Source organism: Castanea sativa, chromosome 11 (genome assembly GCF_040712315.1).
Source record: "Castanea sativa cultivar Marrone di Chiusa Pesio chromosome 11, ASM4071231v1".
In the NCBI taxonomy this organism is placed as follows: domain Eukaryota; kingdom Viridiplantae; phylum Streptophyta; class Magnoliopsida; order Fagales; family Fagaceae; genus Castanea; species Castanea sativa.
The window spans coordinates 47,873,667-47,899,398 of record NC_134023.1 but is presented as its reverse complement, the minus strand read 5'-3'; the positions used below and the strand labels follow the sequence as shown (position 1 = coordinate 47,899,398).

The following is a 25,732-nucleotide window of genomic DNA, read 5'->3' as shown; positions in this document are numbered from 1 at the left end:
GGTTCTTAGCCATAACAATTACTAGTCTTCCTTCATTCTGTCATTGTCTAGAATAGAGAAACATAGCAAATAGTTGACTTTGTTTTTCTAGTGCTCCATCACAAACTAATTCTGATAACACCAGTTCTTGTCTATTCAACATACAGGGCCTCAGGCTTATAGGGCTATCAGATTTTCTTTATAAGATATAAACCCTTAAGTTTGTTTAAATTTACTATTGCAATGTTAGTTGGCTATGTCCATGACATTATTAAAGAGAGAGAACTAGTCAAGTAGTCTATACTTGTACTATCCAAATGAGTTAACAAATTTATGGATTCATGCAACCCGAAGCATGATTATGAACTTTAGTAGTTACGTCTATCAATATATATGTACTTCAATTTATAAATTAACCCTCCCTCCATAATTTAGTAGGAAGTTTCCTTTGTAGTGTATTGTAAGAGTGAAATACAGTCTGTAGCATTTCATTAATTGTGGAGATGATACTAGTTAAGATAAGATCTGAGTTGGCAACAGGTCAGAACAAGATCTGAGTTGGATAAAAGCTTATCCAGTAATATTTGTTTATTAAATTGAGTCAAATTGGTTGGTTCTATTTCAATTCCAGTCCATGAAATTCAATTATTTAATTAACCAAAAGAAATGTGAATAAATTACTCATTCCTTAGTGAACCCCTCCATGCCTTGATTGGCCCTTCTTTACCTAAATTTCGAAGATGTTAACAAATAAAATTACTCTCAGGCCGTCAGAAGTAATGAAGTATGACACTAGTTCTACTTGGTGGGTCCTAGATGTTCTGTGTATAGATTATTTATAATTTAAATTGTCTTGCTGTACCTAAGTAAACTTGCCAAATTTTGATGTGTTACATTGAATGATATATTTTGTGTTTTGAATTCTTTAGTAACCTAATACACCTAGTAGGTGTCAATTGTTATAAACATAACCAGTAGTTTGATTCTGACTGACATTTCGAGATTTTGCCTTCTCACTTATAGATGGGCTCGGGATCATCGGGATGATGCAACCAATGGTGCCCACTCCACTGCAGAACAACACAATGAGAGAGAAACTTTATCTGCCACAGAGATGCAAGATCAGATGGATCAATTCACTTACATCATGCAGCAGAGGTTTCTGTTAGGGGAAGATCATGAACATTTAGATTATTCAAAAATAGATAATGATGAGACCCTGGATGATCACTGGCAAAGAGAAGCCAGCCATGATGCTGAAAGGGATAAGCTCAATAAGGAGGTTGATGATTTGAGAAAGGAAACTCCAAAGTCCTTTTGGAGGAAAGATCTTGCTGCTTTGGATGGGCAACTCGATGTATGACTGAAAAATTAACAATTCCTTGTGATGATTTATTTATTTTTGTGTCTTTCTGTTTCTTGACTGTTTAGTTTTATGTTATTTAGGAGCTTGAGAAAAGTGATGCTTAGTCAGAGGAGTTAAGAAAGAAAATGAGAGGCAAAGCAAGGGGTGAAGCTGCTATGAAGTCTACTAGACAAGCACCCAAGAACCCACAGAAGAACAATAATAAGAAGGCAAATAATGCAGAATCTACCCGAGGCTGAAGCTATATCCTTTTCACTAGTGCTATAATTCAACCTTTTAAATTTTCGATTGACTGAATCAACTTTCATGGAAAATCAACCCTGTAATTGTGACCGTCTGGTCATGAGAGAGAAAAGTGGAATCCCAGAAGATCAATTAAAAACGGACATCATGATAAGTTATCCTAAAATCAGGAATTCTGTGTCTTCCATATCAACAGTTAAAAACTACTTTTCAGTGCCCGACAAGTTTGTCTTAACAGAAGCACGTATTTCAGATAACACCAGGGGGCATTGCAGATGCGAAGGACTAAGCTTACGGCCCTTCTGCAGCTCCAAAGTAGCAATATAGTGGAATATACATTTTCCTAATATCTACTTACTGTAGTTTACTTTAAAGTTGTAAATCATGAATGCTATAACCTGTTGGTCTGATTCATGAAAGCATTGATGAGCTTTAGCTGCCCTGGACTATGCTTTAGATACATCTTAACTTCTTTGGTGAATATAGTAGCCATATTAAAAATCAATGGACTTCATTATTTCTTTTCAATGGTAATTGTGTGAACAGGAAACTGACCCCATGTTCAGAAATGGATATTATTGTCATAACGAATGTGACCGTAATAATTATCATCATCACAGCCTGATTCAAGAAGCGATAAAAATAGAGAAATAAATTGAATAGAAATCTACCACAATATCAGTCTTGAAGAGCAATCATATTATTTCATGTATCAAACATGTGAACAGAAATTTGTGAAGATCATATTACTCTCTATTCGACAATCAGTTCAATCATAATTTTCGAACAAAAACCACTAAGAAAAAATCACACAATTAAGAAAAACATACCTGAGAACTGAGTGAGAGTGGAGAGAGTGCTTGAAAGTGGAGAGAGTGCTTGAGAGTGGAGACTGAGTGAGTGACAGCTCAGGGGGCGAGTGAGAGAGGCGCGAGCGTGAGACGGTGAAGAGCTGTGAGACGGAGGAGAGCCGTGAGAGGGTGGAGAGCCGTGAGAGGGTGGAGCTGCGAGCGTGAGAAGGTGGAGAGAGGCGCAAGAGGGAGAGTGAGAGGGTGAGTGACAGAGAGTGAAGAGCCACGAGAGTGAGAGGGTGAGTGACAGAGAGTGGAGAGAGGCGCGAGAGAGAGGTCTGTGAGAGGCTAGACTTGGGTTAATTTTGAAAAACCCTATTAGAAATCGAGTCTCAAAGACTCGATTTCCAGGTGGATCAACTCACTTCAGTAGCTTCTTCCACGTGTTGTCCACGTCACCTGGGAACCGAGTATTTAAGAGTCGATATATAAATTGACTCTTATAAACTCGATTTCCAGGTGGCCGCCACGTGGAAAATCGCCACATCAGCTGTGATCAGACCATAGAAATCGAGCATATAAAAGTCGATTTATAGTCTCAAAACCGACTCTCTAAGAGTCGAGATGTTAGTATTGTATATACTTCTCAAACAGTGCCTACTAACTATATTCTTCCATAAATATGATTAATTGCCCATTTTCTCCCTCCTTTAATATATTTTATTTAATAACTGAGTCCATCTCAGCGAGTACAATTGCGGGTATTGCACCTGGGTATTGCACTTATATCTGAATCCGTATATCTTAGACATTAATGTCTAGACGTTTATTGCGAATTTCAGTCTGTAACGAAAACCCAAACCTTCACCCCCCCCCCCCCCCTCCCCCTCCCCCTCTCTCTCTCTCTCTCTCTCTTTCTCGCTCTCTCTGTTTGTGGCTTGAACTGCAACTGTGTTGCTGTGGGAATCAGACGCTGGCTTATGCTGCTTCGACATCTCTCGCTCTCTCTGTTCGTAGTCTCTGCCACCTCAAGTCTCTCCCTCTAAAGCTTGGTACTTTTTTTTATTTTTTTTATCTGGGTTTTTGTAATTCGTTTGTCCAATATGCATGTTTACTTCTTCTTTTTTTCTTGATTAGTGATACTATGCATTATAAATTTGGTTTGCAATTGTGGATTACTTTGTGGGTTTTGTTTTTTAGAGAGAGATTTAACAAAGCAATGTACTACATAGCTTTGCTATATTAATTCTTGGGTTTGATACTATGATCTTCCTCACTGTTGTGCCATTAGCTGAGAAGATAATTTATGTTCTGGGTGTTATTTATCTGTTCTTTAAAGTGCACTCCACATGCTTGATGAAATGTCTGAGTTGAGTTGAATTTTATGGGTAATTTAAATAGGTTGGATAAAGTTCTTGCATTGGGTTCAGCTTCTATCTGCAGACTGCAGATAGCCATTTGAATGATGGGAATATGAGGTGTTTCTCTTTTGAAATCCCATTTAGTAGGCTAGGAGCAATTTTGCCTAGGAAGGACTATTGTAACAGTAGATGGTTAACAGGTTGTGGGATGTAATGATAGTGTTGGGCTATTGGGGAAACACCACTTTTGCAACTTAAAAAGCTTTAAGAAATGTTTTTTTTTTTCTTTTTAGCCCAAGCAAGCTAGAATTCATAGACACGGACACGAACATGGGTAGGGGTACGATATGACAACACGAGCAATTTTTGAAAAATTATAACATGATATGGTAGATAGGACATAGGTACAACACCCCAAACTAAGTATCCGTGCATCCTAGAAGTAGTGGCTATTATATCATCTTCCCTATAAATAGGTTTAAGCTTCAACTTGGATTGGTGATTTATATGAAAGTGTAGGCGTAATAACACGTTCTTCTTCCATTTATCTCATGTTCACTTTGTTTTTTCATTTACCTTTTTTAAACTTACAATTTTCTATCTTAAATGGGGTACAAGTTTTCTTCTCTAGAATCAAACTAACAGTGTTGGGTAAGAAATTAAAGTTTTGAGAATAAGGTCCAACAGATTCAAGAACCCAAAATAAGGTTTGCTCTAAAATTTCTTGTGCAATTTTCAAATTAAATATGGCCTCTTAGTTGAAGATGAGAGTTGAAACTTTCAACCTATAAATTAGTTTCCCGAGTTCCACCACATTCATTTGCCATTCACCAATTATCATAATCTTAGTTTGCTTATTGCAATATGAGGACATAATGTCGTCTAGATTTACACTATTGGGCCTACATTCATTAACTATTCTGAAGAATTTTTCATCTGTCTTCCATATCATTACCACTGTATCCTTGCACATAATGATGATGATTTGAACCTTTTTCACTAATCTCATATAAAAAGGATTGTTCAAAGTGCCTACATATAAGAACTTTTGGAGTCACATTTACTTAGGTAGATGTCATAGGCTTAATTTTAAGAAGACACTATATTAAGAGCAGTTATATGTTTATATTGCGTAGTAATTCTTTTGCATTCTAAAATTATTAGTACTTATCAAAGCAAATGTAAGAGCACTTTTATATTAATGGATTTAATTATAAATTGCATTCATGTAGCTAAAGTTTTTTGTTATCATTTTCAAGTCATAGTACCTTCAAATAAACTAGATAGTTTTAATATTCATTTAAATATACCATGCATCACACAAGTTAGCGACTGGTACATTATATATAATCGTTACCAGTGACTGAAATGTTAGGGAATATAATTGTTCATAAATTATCCTTAGCAAGAGAACAAATCTGAGATATTATACATGTATCCATACAAGTTTCATCCTTTTTAAGCTTTGTTTATTTTAATATAAAGCATTTTCATCAAAGAATGGATTTGTAAACAAGTTCAAGCCTATCTTTAGGTTTGATTTAGAAACAGGCCAAGCTTAAATAATAACGTATTTATAAACAAGCTCTTAAATATAAAGGTCGATTGAAGTATATATAATATATTATTAGGCAGAAATACCTTTTAAGCTCCTATATTTTTTTTTTTGGAAGGGGGGGGGGGGTTGTAATTTTTCATTCTGGTCTTTATGTTTTTAATGCATTCAATTTGGTACTTGTTTTTCAAAAAATTTCATTTTGATCTTACTAATGAAAAGGTCCATTTTAGAATAAAAATTTTTAAAAATACAAAATAATGAATTTAAAAGGAAAAAAATGAATAAAAGAAATCGCCATCTTTTCTTGCACTTTCTTGGCGGCAACCAAACACAATATTAGAGAGAAAAATATACCTTGCTGTCATTGATACGAAGGAACAAAAGCGAAAGGTCTCATCTCCTCTCTTCTCCTCTGTTCTCGGCATTGCAAGGTAAAGCCCTATAAGAAATTGTATTGTAGAATAGTCTTTGTATTTTTTGTACATTTATTGTGGAATCTCCTTCATTTGAGTCTCTACTAGACCATTATCATATTCTCCATCCTCAACCAATGGTCAATATTCGATCTAGGGCTTGGAGGAGTTCTTCAATTGTTGGACTGATTGTGGAAGATTTATGGTCTGTGAGTTTTCTGACTATTCAAGGAACATGTTTTGCTTCGTCTTCCACCCCTTCCCTCTTATTTTTCTTAAACCTTGCTGACCTATATACACATTCAAGGTATCATTTTTGTGAGCTTTTGTGGCTACATTGTTAAGCATAATAGTTTTGGTGCAAACAGAGGATTTCATATTCCATTATGGAACTTAGGATTTTATTTGCAAAAGAAAAGCCTTTTCTTTCAATCTTTTGATCTGATTGTTTACCCAAAATCCTTGTTTTTGATTCTTACTTTCTTTCATTTACAATTCTCTTTCATATCCACTTCCTTCCTAGTGGGTTCTGTTAATTCTTGCGAAATTCACCTGGAGATTGGATGTTAGCCATTTTGAAGATCATTCTTTTGATAAATTGCCAAAGAGAATACTTGGTGCTGTTTCTCCACTCAGCAAACTATGACCTGAACATATGTGATTTTGGGCCAGCATGTTATTGATGCTTGAAGGTCCTAGTGTGGAGATAAGCATGTGAGTTTGTTTTTCTTGAGATTTGAAGCATGCCCCTTTGGTTTTTATCTCATTTCTATAATGGGTCTTGATCACAACATGGTTCTGAGCTTCAATTCTTTTGGCTTGGCTCTTGTGGTCAGTTTTATGAGATTGTGACATCAAGCTGTCCTCCACAATCGTATGGTGCTACAGATTTGGAAAGAGATTCTCATCTTTTCGCTGTGCATTTTCCTGCACTTACTGCATCTGTTGTGAGGTTCACAGGGGCTGGTGGTTGCTTGGTTGTTGGGACACTTACTTCTCTTTCTGCAGCCGTGGATGTTGCACTTTTTTTTTTGCTATGGTGATTTACTCAGTTTGCAGCTGGGTTTCATTGGTTTCTGTTGCCATTGGTATTGGCATGTCTTCTAAGAATTTGATGCCAGATTTTAGACTTATGGTTTGCTACCTCACTGCATTTGAAAGGTTCTGTCAATCCATGTCTAGTACTCTAGGCACTCTAGTATGTTTTGGAGCTATGGTGCTTGTCTATTTTAGAGCCCTGTTGCTCATCATATTTTTGGAGCCGTGGGGCTCACCTTTATGCAGAAAGTTCTGCATCATTTCTGGTTTTAGTAGAAAGTTCTGCATTGTATCAGGTTTCTGCAGCAAGTTCTGCATTGCTTCCGGATTTGTTTCTGGTTTTGTTGTTCTCCATCGATGTGTTGGTGTTTGTGGCAATACTTTGTTGGGTCTATTGTTCTCCAGCCAGTGTTGGTGTCTTTGCGGCTGTCATTCCAGTTTCCGTCATTGCCCTTTTTGGCATCTTTTGTCTGCGATCAGTGGCACCTCTCACTGGCACCTTCACGTTGCACTTGATCATGGCATCTTGGAGCTCACATTGAGCCTTTTACTTCTGCTATGCAGGATTTCGTCTTCTTCATCCAGATTCATGTGTGTACACTCCATCTTGACTCTTGAGGAGGCCTATTAGAAATTTATTGTGGATTTGTCTTTGTATTTTGTACATTTTATTTTAGTCTACACATTTTCCATATTTTCCACATGTGATTTTTTTAATTAGTTAGGAATTACCAAATTAGTTATTTTGTTAGTGATATTTTCTTAGGCTACCACTTGTATATATACTAGTGCTTTGATGTAATTTACACACGTTGATATACAAGCTAGGTTGCACGGACACCGACACGGATACGGTGCGGGGAAATTGTTGAAAAACAGGGGTACGACACGTCTAGGGTACGACGATTACTTAATTAATTAATATTTATATTTAGGTATTTTATAAAAAAAAATCTAGATATAATTTATATTTATTTTAGAATTTAAATTAACTAAGAACAGCAAAGAAGTACAATATCACTCATAAAATAGCAAATACTAAACAACAAAACAATTAGTCACTTACTAAACCCATATAGAAAAACCCATAAAATTAGAAATAGTCAATTACTAAACAACAATGTCAACAAAACAAATAGTTAAATTACTAAACCTATAATAGAAAACGTAGAAGGCTAAAACAGTAAAACCAATAAAAGAAAACGTGTAAGGCGTTGTACTTGATTTGTTGACCCCTTGTACACTCCCTGGGTGTCCCTTTTTGATATCAAAAGCTTATTACTTATCCAAAAAAAAAAAAGTGTAAGGCTAAATTGCAAAAACAATAAAACCCAACCAAAAAAGGAGAGAAAAGAACTGAGAAAGAAAGACCGGAAGAGTGACTTGCTCAACATCGACGGAGTTGTCAAAATCTTGCTTCTTTTTTTCTTTTTTTAAGATCTGCCGTGTCTAGGACATACCGGCATGTCGCGACCGTGTCTGGGCTGTACCCAGATTTTTAAAATAAAATAAAATAATTCTGGTTCGCATTGGGTACGGATTTGGGAAGTGTCTTACTATACCCGTGTCCGACATGTGTCGGACGCGGGTACTTGGCCAAAATAGGCGTATCCGTGCAACATAGAATACAAGAAGTTATTTATTTTACTCTATATTTTGACAAGCCCTAAGCTCAATTTTTAGCTTCACCAAACCAAAGCATGTATTAATTATTATGGTTGATGATCAGGCATTCAAGGTTCTAATTACATCTAATTGCAATTTTTTTTTTCTTTTCTTTTTTGTGTAAAACTGAAAAACCCTAATAAAAATTATGTCTTTTTGTTTCTCTTTTTTCTTTTTCTTTTCTAATTTTTTGTTGTCTATTCTTTGTATGTGTGTGTTTCTCTTTTTAGAATTTAAAAATGGATGAGACTATGAAGCAATTCCAAGAGGGCTTAATTGAGCTTGAAACTGAAGCTGAGCATCTTCTTTTAGCTCGCCATCAGGTATTTTTCTCAAACTCACTGCTTTGTTTTGGAACATTTTGTTTGGTTGCTAAGAAAGTGTGGGAAAATACAAAGACATTTGACATTTGAAGCTTGAGGGCAATTTCTATTCACTATTTTAAGAAAAGTCTGTTAATTTAGAACTCAAAATTGAAACATTAATGCTTAAGAACACAAAATTATAAATTTTTGCTGTTATTGGGGATCTGAGAAACAAAATTGCAAAGCTCAACTAAGTCCAATACAAGTTGTTTGGCTTGGTTGAGTTAATAACCCTATTTTTTATTTACTTGAAGAAAAAATTTTAATTTGTTGTTGTTGTTGTTTGGTTGTTTTTTCCCTCTTTGATTAAAGTTATGTTTACCTAAAGAAAGGGGAAGGGAAGGGAAAGGAAAGGAAAGGAATTAGAGAAGAAAATAATTCAAAATTCTTCCTTGGAAGTAAACAAAAATTTTCTCTTTAAAATAGGTGAGATTTGGAGAGAAAAATTGGTTGTAAGGTGGGCTATGACTTGTGGAGTTTTGTTTTCCAATCTTTTGGGATGCATAGGGTTTAGCAGAGAAAGTGATTGATTTATTGCTTGGTTGGAGAAAATGGGTGGTAAACATTCATCGGACATATGGAAAATGTTTCCTTCGAGTTTGATGTGAACTATATGGAGAGAACACAATAGGCATACATCCAAGGATGAGAAGAACACAGGAAATAAATTGCTTGTATTTTTTCTAGTTCCTTATTTGGTTGGTCTCTAGGCATGGGGTTTTACGAATAGGGATTCTATTGTTGCGTTTTTAGATACACTGCCTTTTGTATGTTATGGTATCCCACATTTTGTGTTATGGTGTCTTAGGTGGGAAAGGAACAGTAGATGCTTTGAGGGGATGGAACGGTTGATTCTTGAGATTAAATCTCTCCTCCTCCACTCCTTATTTGCTTGGTGTTCTGTTTTCACTTATTTTTCTTACTCGAATTTTTTTGTTATGCTTGATCATTCTAATTTCCGATCTTGATGTAATCCTTTCCATGTACAATCCTGGTGTACTTGGGGCTTTTGATTTATGAAATATCATTATTTATCAAAAAAAAAAAGATACACTGCCTTTTGTAGATAATTTTTTCATTTCTTGTAATTCTTTAGGCTCTTCGTGTTCATTTTACATGAAGTAGCCTCTTTTTAATAAATTATTACTACCAATTGTTAAAGATGAGAATAAAATAATATAGAGAAGTGGTGGCAAAACAAAGAGAAAACACAAGGGATTATGTGGTTTGGCCAACGGCCTACATCCACAAGATAAAGCTATGGTGGCTACATCTTTACTGTATTCTCAAGTGTTGATTACAATGAACCATAGTAGGGCTTATATAAGAGCTAGGGTTACTAGAATTGCATTAAAATTAAGAATTAAAGCTGGAATTACAGAGAATCTGGGGAAACAAAGTTTCTGTCCAGGTCTGAAACGAAATTAAATTCACATCAAAAACTGATTGTACTCTTACATAGCAAGCCTATTTATAATTTTTAACTATTAGGAAATAAAGTAGCTAATAGTTACATAAGTCAAAGCTGTAATTAAAGAGGATACATGGCAAATATGAGAAGTCAAAATAAGGGGCTGCTGGCTGCCCCAAGAGGTCAGAAAGGTAGGCTGGCTGTTTGGCTTGTAGAGGGTGGCTAGTTGTCAGTCCTAATGGTAGAGGGGGGGTTGGTTGGCTGGCCTAAGGATAGAGGGTGGCTGCATCAACAATATATTGGGCCTCTTGACCATTTTACATTAACATAAACTCAATGTCTTCAACACCTATAAAAAAAAAATTATTTCTTCTCTTTACTTTAAAGGAGGTAATAAAGCTTTTTATTTTTTTTCTTTCATTCTTTATTGTGCGTGTGTATGTGTGATGGATAAATCTTACTTTCTTTGTGAGGACATGAAGGGTTACTGATTCCTTTGATGAAAATGTAGCTAGTTGAAAATGATAGAGTGAGGAATGGGAATAGGGAGGCGCTTACTGCATTGAGGAAGAGGGCTCGGACGACAAAAACTAGCGTTCCATCTCCTTTTGAGTCAATAATGAGAGATATTGGGGGTCCCGAACCCAGGCCCTTGGTGAAGGAGGTATGTACCACCTGTGGCAACCATGACTCTAACGAGCGGACATGGATGATGTTCCCCGGGACTGATCTCATTGGTAGGATTCCATTTCATGCTTCTCATACCATCTTGGAGACAGGTTTTTCTCAAACCTTTCTTATTTATTGCAATTATGTGTTTAAGCTGCTTTTTAATATGGTAGTATAGATATACACACACTCATCACATACCAAATGAGGTGATTTAGTGAGGAGTTCCTAGGCTTACTAAGTTTTTGAGTATGTTGAAGAAATACAAAATTAACATACATCAGAAATGAAACTTTTGTTCTTTCTAGAATTTGTGCTCTTTTCTCATGAGGATGATTTTATAATATATATGTGTGTGCACGCGCGCACGCGTGTGTGTCCATATGAAAATTGTCTCTGTTACTCAAATATTACTCGCATACTACTGTAAGTAAGCCTCTTTCTATAAATATTAACTCAAGTCAAACAATAGCTCTATTCCAACTCTCTGGTAATCTAACCAAATTAAATTTTGAATTCCTCCATCTAGGACAAATAAATTAAAGTTTTTAAATTTAATTTCTCTGCGTTGTTTGTTCCCCTAGTAAACAATAACATTTGGATTCATTTGAGAAATGCAATAGAGAAGGCTTAAAATTTTAATTTGTTAGAGATACTTGTAAATATATAGAATAAGACCAATTAAGAAGCAATGACAGGCCTGATACTAATAGGTATTAGATTGACTGTTTTGGATTCTTGAACCCATATCTTGGAACTCAGAACCCTGTTTTGATAATCCACATGGTCAACTAAATTTGTCTAATGATAAGTTGATATCTGAAGTTAGTTACAAATATATATATATATATATATATATATATATATATATATATATATATATATATTGGGTGCATGTGTAGCTTACCAATAAAAAACTAGTTACAAATAAAGGAATAGCTAGATGTTTTATATGTTCAAGTATCAAACATTCCATGATAATGTCATTGTATTATTGGCTTGATATATTGGTTTTTATCCCTGATTTCAATCATGGGGATTGTTGTCAATTACATATCCAATAAAAATGGTGACTGTTGTCAAGGCTATTGTTTTGTTGGTCTTATAACAGTTCTTAACAGCTTACAATGCCCGGTTTGCAATTTGTGCTAGAAAAAGCATTGTGGCTCTTCCTATATGCATGCCATATGATCTTGGATGCAAGGTCGGATTGAGTTTATAACAGTTGGGTCACAAAATCAAGATTTTGTTCTGTCCTATTACAAACTGATATCTAGATGAATCTCCTTCTTGTGTTGTTGTAACATCTAATATTTATGATGTGGTGATGGAAAATTAATTTGTCACTACTTCGCAATTTTTTTATCCAAGATTTATTTTATTTTTTAGGGAAAATGTGTGAAGTTCGTTAGAATAATGGTTAAGTGATTTAATTCACCTCTTTCCTATAAGTTAATTTTTGGGGACTGGTGATAGTTTATCATTTATTAAGGCTCCACCTCCCCTTTAAAAATTAAAAATTCCATGTGTACTCACTTATTGAGGGAGAAATTGGGTCCGTACATTAGGGATTGTATTAGAATAATGATTATGTGACTAAATTCACTTATTTCTTATATGGTTAAACTTTTTGGGACTAGCAGTAGTTTATCGAAGTCCGATTGAAGCAAGATTCGTATGATTTTAAAGATAATAGTTATAAGAATTCTAGGCTTAAAACAATTTTTAACTTGGGTTTCTATTTTACAAGTTATGGTTAGTTTTATGAGGCAAGATCTTTCCCCCAAATTACTAGCTGGCATATTTTAAAATAAGCCACTTGCCATTGGGTCTTATGAGAATCACATGATTTTTTATTTGATAGGCTAGAATCACATGATTTTTTTAAAGACTTACAATGATTGCCTGTTAAGCCTATAATGTTTTTTTTTTTCCCAGTTCTCTCTCCAATCTCACTTTCCCTAAGTTGCAACTAATCTTTATCATTGTCAATCCCCATTTGCTAAGAATTCATCTAGTTAAAAATGCTGCACCTTTTCCAAATAAGATAACCGGTCTCTTCACGTTTCTAAGCAATGATATTGTTTTCTCGACATCGGAAACCAAAGGGATTGGATTTGAATTGTAAATGTGTATGAAGTTTTGACAATGGATAAGGCAGTCCAGCTAAGGAGGAGTTGGGGATGGGCTTGGGCCACGGAATAGGGAATTCAAGAGACTTGTGTGGCTTGGATTGAGAAGTTGGAGAAGGGCTTGATGGATTCAATGTGATTTAGCTATCACTATGATGACGGCTATTTAATTAAGGCCAACAAGCTCTGTATTTTGTGCACATAGATGAGAGATTTCCTAGTGAGGGAAGTGCACATGGGTGGGCTTGCAGGGAATTTTGGGTGCAATAAGACCATTGAGGAGCTAGAGCACAATTCTACTAGCCAAGCCTTAAGTGAGATGTTACCAAGATAATTGGCCAGAGTTGCTAATGTCAACTGGCCAAACACTAAGAAAAATGTTGGCCTTAACACCCCTTTACTGGTGCTAGATCGCCCTAGGTAGGATGTAAGCATGGATTTTGTGCTAGGTCTCTCTTGCACCCTTAGGAAGCATGACTTTGCTCTTGTGACTATGGATAAGTTATCCAAAATGGCCCAATCATTCCATATTCTGAGACCTCTAATGCCTCCAAGGTTGGCAAACTTTATTTCAACGAAATTGTCAAACTATATGGCCTCCCCAAAAACATAGTGTCTGATAGAGACATTGGGTTAATGAATTATTTTTAGAAAACTGTTTGGCCCATAGAAAGAAAAAAGTTGAAATTCTCTACGGCTTACCATCTTGCAACATATGGCCAGACTGAGGTTGTTAATAAGAACCTTGGGAACATTTTAAGGTGTCTTGCAGGTGAACATGCTAGGAACTTGTATTCTATTCTCCCTACGGCCTGATTTGCATGCAATGCTCTATCAATAGAATCATAGGCATGAGTTTGTTTGAGGTTGTGCATGGTTAGAAGGCTAGGAAACCTTTAGGTCTCCTCCCCATGTCCCCTCATGTTTGAGTGTCTGAGTCAACAAAGGCATGTCCATGACTTGCATCATGACATCAACAAATGTATTCAAGCAAGTAATAAACAATATAAAATTTAGGTTGATTCTCATCATCGACATTTAGAATTTAACAGATCAGATTATGTCATGGTTCATAATTTAGGCCTGAGCAGTTTCCTTTAGGAATAGTTAGGACATTGCAAGCTCGCAATGCTGGACCATTTAAGGTGCTAAAGCTAATTGGACCAAATGTGTATGTCATTGATATTAACACCACTCTTAGCATTATTATTATTATTATTATTTTTTAATAAGTAACAAAAGTTCATCAATCAAAAAAGAGAATACCCAGGTACACTAGAGGTGTTCTTGAGTAGCAGTACATCAAACTCGCAAATTACAAAAATTAAATCAAATAAATTAGAATAGGGAGGAGAAATTTAAGCAGTACTCCAATCCAGCAAAGAATGAAGGTGGGATTTAATCTCAAATATAGACCGTTCATTTCCCTCAAAGCATCTCACATTCCGTTCTTGCCAAAGGCACCACCTAACACAGTGAGGCACAACCCTCCGGAAGACGATATTTCTATGTGGGGAAAGAGAGGCGAGAGAAGAAAGCAAGAGCGAGAGTAACCCCTTACTTCAATTATTCCAAGAATAGGACTAACATTTTTTGCCAAATTACAAAACCGCATTTTTTTTTTCTGATGAATTTTCGTGAGGCTCTCACCTCAAGCACCTTACAGCCTTATTTAAGGTGCTCAACTTGGCTCTAAAGGCAAGCACTTTACTAAAGGCACCTCGCCTCACCTGATCGTCTAGGTGAGTGCCCAGCTCGTGTGTGACTGCACTGCTTTGAGGTTCAAGATGTGTTGATACATGTCTACAAGTATCTGGGGACTATCAAATATAACTTATTTCTTCAAAATTATTTTCCTGCCCAAATATATGATATTTTAAGAATTATTGGATGGGTATCATGGGTGACCAAATAGTATCAGTATCTTGGATATGCTGCTAATATAGCTCCGCATAGGAAAAGAATTCCACCTGAAAGGAGTGGATTCAAGGTAGTGGAACAATGTTGTGAAGTTGCACAGGAAAGGATTCTTAGGATTCCTCGATAACATTTAGCTGCATTTGCTTACAAACTGGGCAGCTAAAAACTGTTTTCAGTTTGGCAGTAAACCAGTCATCCAGGTGGCCCATGAGAAGGGATCAAGGACAGACTCTTCAAGAATCAAGAGTTGTTGAGATAATTAATTCTCCTTATTCTCAAATGGAACCTCCTTCCTTGTAAGAGCAAGGCTGAAGGTGAGGTAATGGGTTCAAGACGCAACTTTCTAATTAAAAAAATTATGAATTATCCACATACTTTTTTTTCTTCATTTATAATCTTACAAGTGGTTGTTTTGTAGAAAATAAAATTAGTTTTTCTATCCAATGGTTTATGTTATTGCTTAAGTTACTCAATGCTGCTGATAGTGTTTTGACCTTGATAGTCATTATTGTCAAGAAAAATGTTTCTTCACTTTATATATATATATATATATATATATATATATATATATATATATATATATATAAGTTAATTAATATATATATAAGTTAATTAATATTGTTGATAATCTGGGCCTTGTCCTTGTAATGTAGATCAAGCACAACTTGACTTTGATGCAAAAAGACTACAGAGCTATATGAAAGAGAAGTCCCTTTTGATATCAGAAAGAGGTGCCATTGCTGACAGGATCAGTCCAGGTGTACTCAAATCTCTCATAACCCTGTCAGACAAACCAAAGTAAGTGGTGATTTTGGAAATATAGCCTACGTCATGGCAATAACCTCACCTCTAGTCCCCCTGTGGAAATTACACTCATTTCTTCTCCATCTTACAATTGTAACATTCACATTTACCTGTTATGAAATTATGTATAGACTAGTTTTGAATGTTTTCTCCTAATGCTGTTCATGAGGGTTGCCAATTGCAGCATTTGACTCCATGTTAGTAATGATAGAAAATTTAGAAGTTAATGTTTGTTTGATCTTCCTTAATCTTCATGGTTATACTTCTTTTTTGGGTCCTACTTTGCGGTCACACTTTTGTTCAGAACACTTATGCTTGTCAGTGATCAGCATATCATACACACCTGGTAATAGTATTTTTATGACACACACTTGAATGTACCAGCCTTGTTCCTGAAATGCGCAGAAAAAACAGTGTATCATTACCTATTGTAGATGATACAAGTCAAGTTATACAAAATAATATGATGGTCCAAATGTTCCTGAAATGCGCAGAAAAAACAGTGTATCATTACCTATAGTAGATGATACAAGTCAAGTTATACAAAATAATATGATGGTCCAAATGTGGCCATCAAAGGTAAGATCTCCATTTCCTTTACATGTGTGCACACCATGATGAATGCTTCTTCACTGTTCTATGGCATAATACATGGAACCATGTTCCCATGTTTATAGTTAAGACTAGCTAGTAGTTAATAATACATGATGAATCTTAAGACCTCTAGCTTTTGTCTTGTTTCCTTTTTGTTTTGTTCCCTATGGCTTACTTCCTCCCTACTCAAATAAAGTGTTAAAAAGAAGAGTTTGGTGTCAGGTTGAGGGGCCTTGTAATTTTATACTTTTTCCTAGAAGTGTGGAAGTTTCGTGGGGACTGAACAAAAGGTTTGCACATATTGCCCTTGTGTTCTTGCTCGGTGGTCCCTTAACAAAAGGTTTGTTCTGGGTCTGATTAGCTAGCTGATGGGAAACTTCCCCTTCTGTTTCTCCTTTTCTTACCACTTTGTTTTACCCTCTTTCACTGTTAGTTTTTATTGGTATTAATAATTGATGTGCCTATAGATAGCAAGAAAAGTAATTTTAGGGTCTGTTTGGTTAGGTGTTTTGGGAGCCTAAAAGTGAGTTTTGAAAACTCAAAATTCCGTTTCGCAACAGTAATCTCTCATAGTTTTTTTACAAATGTCATTTTAAACCCAAAACATTGTTTTGCAACAACTTATACAAATACACCCATAATACAAGATTTGTAGATGGCCTATGTCAGTGTGCATTTTGCACAATAAGCTTGTTATTATTCATAAATTGAGATGTCTAACTAGTGGCTTTTTAAACTGAATGGCTTCATTTCCTATATTTTTAATTTGTAATCAAATGTAAATATATTCTACTTTAATTTTCTTGCTTGGTGACCCAATTCAATTATTTGTGTCTGAACTTGTGCCTTGAACATGTAGTGCTCGTCCATTACTGAAAAGGCATACAGAGGCTGTGGTAAAAGCTGAAATTTTCCGATTTAAAATTGGTACTATAGCAAGGAAGCTTTTCAATAAAAAAACTGGTAGGGGAGGTCGCTAAACTTCTGCAGTTCTCACCATCTAGAATCTATTTTAATGAAGTATATAAGCATATAATATTCGTTACAGACGCATATTCGACCTATAAGCATTTTTAAAAGCATTACATCTTTTTTCTTTTTTTTTCAGTAAATGTGTTATTTTACAAACCTCTCTCTCTCTCTCTCTCTCTCTCTCTCTCTGAGTACAAACTTTATCTATTGCAATCCAATTACCGCTTGGCATGTGTCCTAGACTTTTTGATTGCCAGATGAATGAAATAACTATTTTGAAGCAGAGGGATTAAAGAGGTATAAGAGAGTATCAATTCTAATTCAAATATATATATGGGCAAAACTTAGTTATAGTAATTAAGTGTTGTTCATTATATTCCGCCCTTAAGATTCAGTTATGTGGCAACACTTGACTAAAAGTACACTTCTATCTTATGAGAAAAAAAACCACATAACTAAATCTTAAGAGAAGAATTCTAAGAAACAATACTTAAGTACTGTATATAAATTTTGTTCTATGCACCATCTATGAAATCGAGACATTATATATGAGTAATTTTACCGCCACAAACTATTTTATAGTATTTTTATAAATTGTTGATATAGTCAATTATTACTAGTTCTCATTTAAACCCATCACTAACACCACTTACTTATTCTGATAAGTCAATGTAGGATTTAGTTTGCACCTGCACCCAATATTTTTGTGAAAAAGACAGTAACACAGGCACAACACTTGTCTTACAATAGCCAAGATGTCGGCCTCATATCCTGTTAGTGCACGTGACCCACAGGACTGAAGCTTACCCCTCAATGTGTAGAAAGCCCCATAACATTAAACGAACGTAGATAGACAAATTGATACCAACGAGGGAAACATACCATCCCCTAATGGTGTGATTCCAGCTAGTAAGATAGTAACCCAAAGGGAACTTGTGTTGTAAGTGGGTGGCAGGCTATTCTTGGTGTTAGTTGTAGTCAAAGATTGGCCCAAACATAAAATGCTAAACTTTGAGGGACACCTTCAAATTTATAAGTTTGAGAGTATTTAAATTTTACACTTTAAAATTCCAATACTTAGATTTTATCTCATATAGCTATATTTGGTTTGCATTAGTAGACCTATTCATATATTTTTCATTAATTCATACGTGTTTAGTTTGTCAAATAAAATGATGCCACATAATTTTGTAAAAAAATAAAATAAAATAACTTAAAATAATTAATATAAAAATAACGTCATTTTATTAGAGGAACTAAATACGAGTAATAAGTTTATGTGACACTTTATAGGAAATATATATGAGGGGATACAAATATAAATGAAATATAATTTAAATGGGTAAAATTCAAATTATGAAACTTAATGGTGTAAAATTTAAAGACCCACAAACTGTAGGGATCTAGTTTGAAATTTAGCCACCATAAAAAAAATTAGGACAAAGGAAAGAAACATAATTGGTAGTTTCATAAGGATGGCGACTTTTTATTGATGCTGGAAGTTTGCTTGTGCAATAGACGAATTAAAAGTCACGTGTAAAGTAAACAAAATATTATAAATATCAGCGAAATTGAATAACAAAATATAACATATTATTTAAGTTATCGATTGTTTTATCAAAACAAAAAAATAAATATGGTAGGATAATAAAATAGCTAAATAAATAATGAAATTTAATTTCTTTTAAAAAAATATTAACTTATAAAAATAGAATATAATCAAAATAGTAATTTGAATTTCATGTAACTTTGGCAATATAATTTCATATAGAGTAGAAATAGCTTCATTAAATTTTTTTTTTTTTAAATTTAGAGTTTATTAATACTATATATATATGGTATATGAATAATATAATATAAAATAAATAAATGAATTTTAATTTCTTTTAATTTTTAAACTTTAAATAATATGATTCTGACAATAGTAATTTAAAATTACAATTTCGAATCTAACCCTTTTTTTCCCCTGTTTCAAAATCTCAGTGAGGGAAAATTAGAAGTTTTTTTTTTTTTTTTTGTTAATAACTGTTTGGCACTATCAAATGGAATCCATTATTTATAAAATTACGGTGGAGCTAGGTAGGTACCCCAACTGTCCCTACTGTATATTTGCCGTTGAGTCTACAAAAAGTAATCCTACAAGGAGGTAATAAACCGCTGTTTGTATTCAATTTAATTAGGAAAAAAAAATCCATTGAAGTAATAAAAGTTAAGTAAATCTAGACACATACTAATATTTTATAATTGCTAATTTGATCTATTGTGACAAAAATGATGTTAGTAAAAAACTTATATGGAGTGATGTTGCTCTAATCTCAATTTAATTACCACCCTAACAAGTTGCAAAAAAAATTATTCTTAACATATCTATAAAAAGTTTGATGGGGAGGAGGGGACTAAGGTTGGTGATGGAGAGTTTTACATTATTTCTTATCGAAATGATATTCGAAAAAAAATTACTTGTCAAGAGTCTTATAATTCAATCACATTTCCTACCTTCAAAAATCAATCATAACAATCCTACTAAAGTGTGATCATGTAACTCATCTGTAGGGTAACAAATGTCCAAGAGAGACCTAAATAAGAGTCTAATGATTGGAAAGTCACCTTATTAAATAAAATTGGCAGAATTTAGGCACAATATTTAATTGCTATTATTTAAATTCTCTTCTTAAAATTCAACCATATAGTTACTTAACTTAAAATACTTTTTCATCAACAAAAAAAAAAAAAATCAATTGGTTAAACTTTACAAAAGAAATCTAAAAAATATTACTGAAATTACTGTAGGTAAGTTTTATCCAATAAAATTTACTGGTTGACTTTGAAAGCAACTCCATTTCAAAGAGAGGAAAATATATATAAAAAAATTCAAAAGGAAAAGAAAGACAGATGATATTGATTTGTGGTAGATGTGAACTGTGCAAGAGCTATCAATGCTCAGATTCTTTTAATTGAGCCAGCTGTTTGAGGCCCAATGTGGGATTGGCCCAAATTCTCTTGAAAATAATACACAGTAGGTCAAGTCTAAGCTCTTCTTCCCTTGTAAATAATACACAGTAGGTCAGAGTCTAAGCTCTTCTTCCCATTTTTCCACACCTAACGCATCTAGCCTCTCAATGATGAGCTGGGTGTGAGACCCTTAATTGTAGTAGTAGACCAATATATGTGTTTCATGTTGGTAAGTGACAAGTGTGCAGATTGCAACCCTTTTCAGAGGTAAAAATCTTCTTGTTGAGTGAAGCATCTTCTAGACCTAGAAATGGGAAAAAGTTTAAATCGTTGTACCTATGAATTAGCTTACTATGATTTTTACTTTTTTACACAATTACTTGATTTGCTTTGGGTTCTCTAGGGTCCTGCAGTACTATGCAAAGACCATAAGCTGCTGTACATATAGGACACAACAACCAAAGTACTAGAATTGTTTATCTTATGGGACAGTATTCATGGAATCTCAAACTCAACTGAATTCCTCACACAAGTTACTGGACCCCAAGTGCATAAAAAGTATAATAATAATAATAATAATAATAATAATAATAATAATAATAATAATAATGTAAAAGATAAACTTTAAAAATAAAAAAATTGGGAATAAAACTTATATTGGGCCCTCAAGAGAGTGAAGGACATTTTAGTATGTCAATAATTGAATCTGCAAATGAAATCTCTAAGTAAAGTAAAAGAAGATATGGAGTTCAATCCATCTCTCCCTCTCTCTCTCTCTCTCTCTCTCACAGAGATATATATTATTTATTTTTTTATTTTTTTATTATTATTATTATTTAAAGTTCTTACTTTTATTAATTCAAAAGTCTCTGACTAAGTGGTAGACATTCCGTACAGTTGAGTCAACGTCTGTGTCAGCCTTTCTCACCAAATGCCACCAGACTGTAATCAGATCACTTATTCAGCAGAAATAAAAAGAAGAAAAAAAAAAAAGTACTCACAATCAATTGGGACTTTCAGTCTTTCAGACTTGGTCTCCCCCAACACATTCCACACAGCCCATTGTAAACAAAACATCTATACTCGCTAGTAAGCATGTGTTTGGTATAACTTATTTTGATCTTCTTTTTTTTTTTTTGGCTAGGTTAGTTTGATGATGACTTTGATCTATTAGATACCTTATGGTCATGGTCAATATGATACCAAATCAAGAGAACAAACGCATGTTTGAAAGTCACACAAAATTTAAGGATTCTTTTTGTATTTTATTTCCTCTTCAAAACAGAGTGAATGACTTTTTTCTTTTTTTGTCTTGAATAAGAATGTATAAATTTTTTTTAAACAAAATTTTTTCTTCAAGCTACACTACAATTCTAATCTTACAAAACTAAACAAAAAGTAAATTGATTAAAGTAAACTCATGTTAATGCACATTTAAAATGATGTGCTTCATCAATATTTCTAAGGTTAGATATGTTAGTGTGCATGTGTGAGCATGCGCTAAGTAATTCAATTTTTTGAGGATGAAATTTTGGTTCTATGGACAGAATTTGTTGGTATTAGTTTATTTTTCACATCAAAAAAGAATCTAGAACCTTTTAAAAATTTATTTTTTTAAGATACAACTGTAATTTTACAAAATAAGTAAACTTATCTAAACTCACACTGAGAATGATATGTTTCATCGATATTTCTATAGTTAGAGAAGTTAGAATACTTGTATCAAATCGTGCTAAATGATATACAAGCCAAAATTTATTCAACTAATCTCAAAAATATCCTACATCAACTTATGCATTTATTGTGCAAAATGTATTCTTGCTACAATGTTTGTGCATTTTAGTTTTTTATTCTTTCTTTATATATTTCGAAGATGAAGGAAGATAGCGGATGTATAGTGATTGTGGTGTGTGGAGAGAGAGAGAGAGAGAGAATTAAAAATTTTAATATTTTAATGAAATAGAGTTTAAAATATATAATTTTATATGAGTGTTTCTCAAAAAAAAATGAGTATTTTAAAAAATACTTAGATTAATTTTTTTTTTAAGTAAGTTCTTATATTAAAATGGACAAAAAAAAAATTGTACAAGTTAATGTTGGATACTCTTATAGTGTGTGCGATCATGTGCTAGGGAATTCAATTTTTTATGAGGATGAAATTTCGGTTTTTTAAAGTTTTGTTTTATGGACAAAGAAAAATACTTGAATCCAATTACCCTTGTAGACTAGGACCTGTTTGGTTATATAATTTTAATATACATTTTCACATTTTAAACAATTTTACATACATTTTAATATACTTTTTTATTTACACATATATTAAAAATATTCAAATAATATTACCCAAACTCCAAAACATTTAGAACATATTTGGGGATTGAGAATTTGATGTCCCAACAAGGTGTGTGGCTGAATGTTGAAAAGTCTTTGGCCTGAATAAGAAAGCAGACTAATAAAAACTGCCCTAATAATGAAGACTCATAAAACATTCAGACAGGACAAATCCGAAACCAAAGATTTGTTGACCTAAATTATACACCTAGCTAGCCACCCTCGACCCAACAGTGCGGTAGCATAAGTACGTAGGGCATTATTTTATTGTCGTGGCTTCTACTCTTTCTTTTCCCTATTCCCAAAACCATCGAACAAAATTTGTGGTTAGGAATTTAGGTTTGAATTAATGGGTACTTGTTGGAATGAAGGGGGTTTAACAGAATTACTGTGGGTGATTTGATTACTACTTTATATGGGTTGTTAGGGTTGAATTAATTATTGCTTTGGTTCGATGCTTGATGGAAGGTTTTAAGAGAATTGTCGCGGGTGATTTAATTACTTTATATTGATAGTGACCCACTGCATTTGTTAAAATAAAAAAAATCACACCTCATTTTTAGTGCGATGGTCACCTCACAAATATAAATGTTTATAAGATATAGAGATAAGGATTAGAGTTCAAGTTTTCAGAAAGGAGTTTCACATACACATACACTTAAATTAGGCTAGAGTGAAAATTCTATCTTGTATAAAAAAAAAATTATTAAGATTACGTAATTCGGTTTAATGGTCTACATTCATAAAAAATCATTAAATATACACAAAGTTATAACGAGCCTTTTGAACAATTACATAAAATATTATAAAAAGAAAAATGCTAATAGATGCCCTTAGAACATTGGTTAACAATCTATTTAAAGAAAATTTTTATGAGAAAAAAAAAACAATTAATAATTTGACAACTTTTTTCATTTTCTAAAAAAGTAGTATCAGAACTTTCTTAAAATAGATTATTAATTATTTTTCTAAAGGTGCTCCTTAATATGATTTTAATATTATTATCTATAAAACAGAATGATTTTAATATTATGTTGCTTTAAGTTAAAGAGCCCGAAATCATTTCCATTTTGTCCCCTTGAATTCTAGGTGATTATAACTTCAATTTTAGGTTAGTACAATTTTTTTGGGGGGGGGGGTAGCCCCCTAGTTGATGGATTACTTAGAGAATTAACCAACTTGATTATTTAATTCAATTATGTCAAATATCAAATTAAATTGTAAACAATTTAAGCATGTGATGTCAAATTAAATAATATGTCACAGATCACACAAAATCAAACACAATGGAGACAACGATATGGTGACATAAGGCAAACCAATGGAAAAACCATTATAGGGAAAACCTTCCCCAATGAAACAAATTTACTATGATTAGAGAAGTTTTACATTCAGGGAAAAACCTTTTCCTAAACTCTATCAACTTGTAGACAGCTTACAGAGAAAATCTTTCACTGCACCACGGATTACACACCCGTGCTCACTACTAGAATCTTCGATCGACTTCAAGTTTTCTTCACAAAAACAAGTTTGTGGTAGGTATTGTGGCTTTAGCTTCTTCACCAACCAATCTTCACATCTACCTGAATATCTCTGGTATGATGAAATTGAGAGAAACTTAGTTACACAATCCTAGCCAAACAAATAGAGCTTTCTCTCCTCTAAAAACTCTCTTAGGTAAACTTATAATGTTTATTTTATACCCCAATAAGTAGGGGCTCACATCGGACTTAAAATAGACAAGTTATTAGGCATTTCACGTTAGTTTGTGTAATCTTGTGGGGTCAAGATTGGAGCCAAAAAAAAAAAAACTATGGGTTTTCTTGATAATTGGGTCTCCATCGATTGAGATTGGAATTGATCCGAAATCGAGATTCTTGATCAGTTGAGATTGGAATCAAGCAAGAGTCAAGATTCCAAAATGCTCAACTTTAGAAACTTTGGTTCTTCTTGAACTTGAATCTTGATCTTGTCTTGGACTTGAAATGGACTTCAAACGCGCCGAAGACTTACTAAGATTCCTATAAATTGATTATATTGTATCACGGTTTTTCAACCTAGTCTTATGGACTCAATAGTAAACCTTAAGGTTTCGAATTCAGGATGTTGACTTCAACCAAACCACGTATAAGTATTTGTCACAGGGCGACTTACCCTTAATGGTTACTAAATATATTATTAAGTAAACATCATTCACACTTTGGCATTTTTAAACATAATTGAAATATTAAATTTATCAATTTTAAATGATATGGTGATACTGGGAAAATACAAAAGATTATAATTATTATTATTATTATTGGTAAGCTCTAGTGTCATTTGGGGCCAGTGAAGGTGCATTGATATTATACTATAGTAAAAATCATATTAGCCTAAAAGGAATATCATAAAAGTTATAAATTATTTAAGAATCATGTAGCTCAACTGATATTTCTTGGTATTTTTAATAGAAACGTCAAATGTTCAAATTCTCTCTCTTCCATTGTAATTATTGAATTATCAACGAGGGAAAAAACTCAATATTAATTGAATTGTGGTACATGAAAATTAAGTTAATAAATAAGCTAATTAAACGTGTATGTAGGTATTTGGATGACTATATGATGTCGAAAAAATCATGTTCCCAATCCTTGCATTTGTAGCTTCTTCTATGGTTGTTGGTGATGGTTTCAAACTTGGCAAATCATTCTAGGGCTTCAGTACTATACCATTATATATTTATTTATTATTAACAAGCCGAAGAGAAAACAAAGAAGAGAAACAAAGCCCTTCCCTGGCTTGCTCTTTCACACATTCGAGCTCGTCTTTGCATACAAAATGACAACCATTTAAGCATGTCAAACAATTCTCAGGTAACATTAATTAACTTCATGATTACAATTGTAATAGGAAGTCCTAATTAAGCTTCTACTTTTGTTTAATTCCTTTCCACATTAACAACATTTGAGCCCATTAGGGTGACAATTGGTGCTTTTCCTTTTTGGCATGTATATTTAACTCGATTAGATTATGAGCAACAATATTTCTAGTCACAAATTAAAGATTTGTTTCACATCTCGTCCTTTTCACATTTATTTCAAACAAACCAGATATCATCTTTTTTTAATTGGATGTGTTAAACAAATTGAACCTTTGCTTATTTTGTATAAGATGTACAAAAGTATTTTT

The 25,732-nt window shown here is 33.6% G+C and overlaps 1 protein-coding gene and 1 long non-coding RNA gene across 3 annotated transcripts; both read left to right on the top strand.

The window, feature by feature from the left end:
- The first annotated feature begins 637 nt into the window (after positions 1 to 637).
- LOC142617532 (uncharacterized) lies at positions 638 to 2,117 on the top strand. The gene is made up of 3 exons (XR_012840987.1): positions 638 to 784; positions 1,003 to 1,336; positions 1,426 to 2,117. It is a non-coding gene; the product is annotated as an uncharacterized LOC142617532 (long non-coding RNA).
- Positions 2,118 to 3,176: 1,059 nt separating this feature from the next.
- Positions 3,177 to 15,960, top strand: LOC142614495 (uncharacterized). Of its 2 annotated transcripts, none has more exons than XM_075787017.1 (4): positions 3,177 to 3,431; positions 8,645 to 8,737; positions 10,702 to 10,969; positions 15,565 to 15,960. In XM_075787017.1, the coding sequence occupies exons 2-4, from the start codon at positions 8,654 to 8,656 to the stop codon at positions 15,711 to 15,713; spliced, it is 501 nt and encodes a 166-aa protein (XP_075643132.1). In that variant the 5' UTR covers positions 3,177 to 3,431; positions 8,645 to 8,653; the 3' UTR covers positions 15,714 to 15,960. The 2 variants fall into 2 exon arrangements, with proteins under 2 accessions (XP_075643132.1, XP_075643131.1); XM_075787016.1 differs by lacking the exon at positions 3,177 to 3,431 and adding an exon at positions 6,465 to 7,340.
- Positions 15,961 to 25,732: the final 9,772 nt, after the last annotated feature.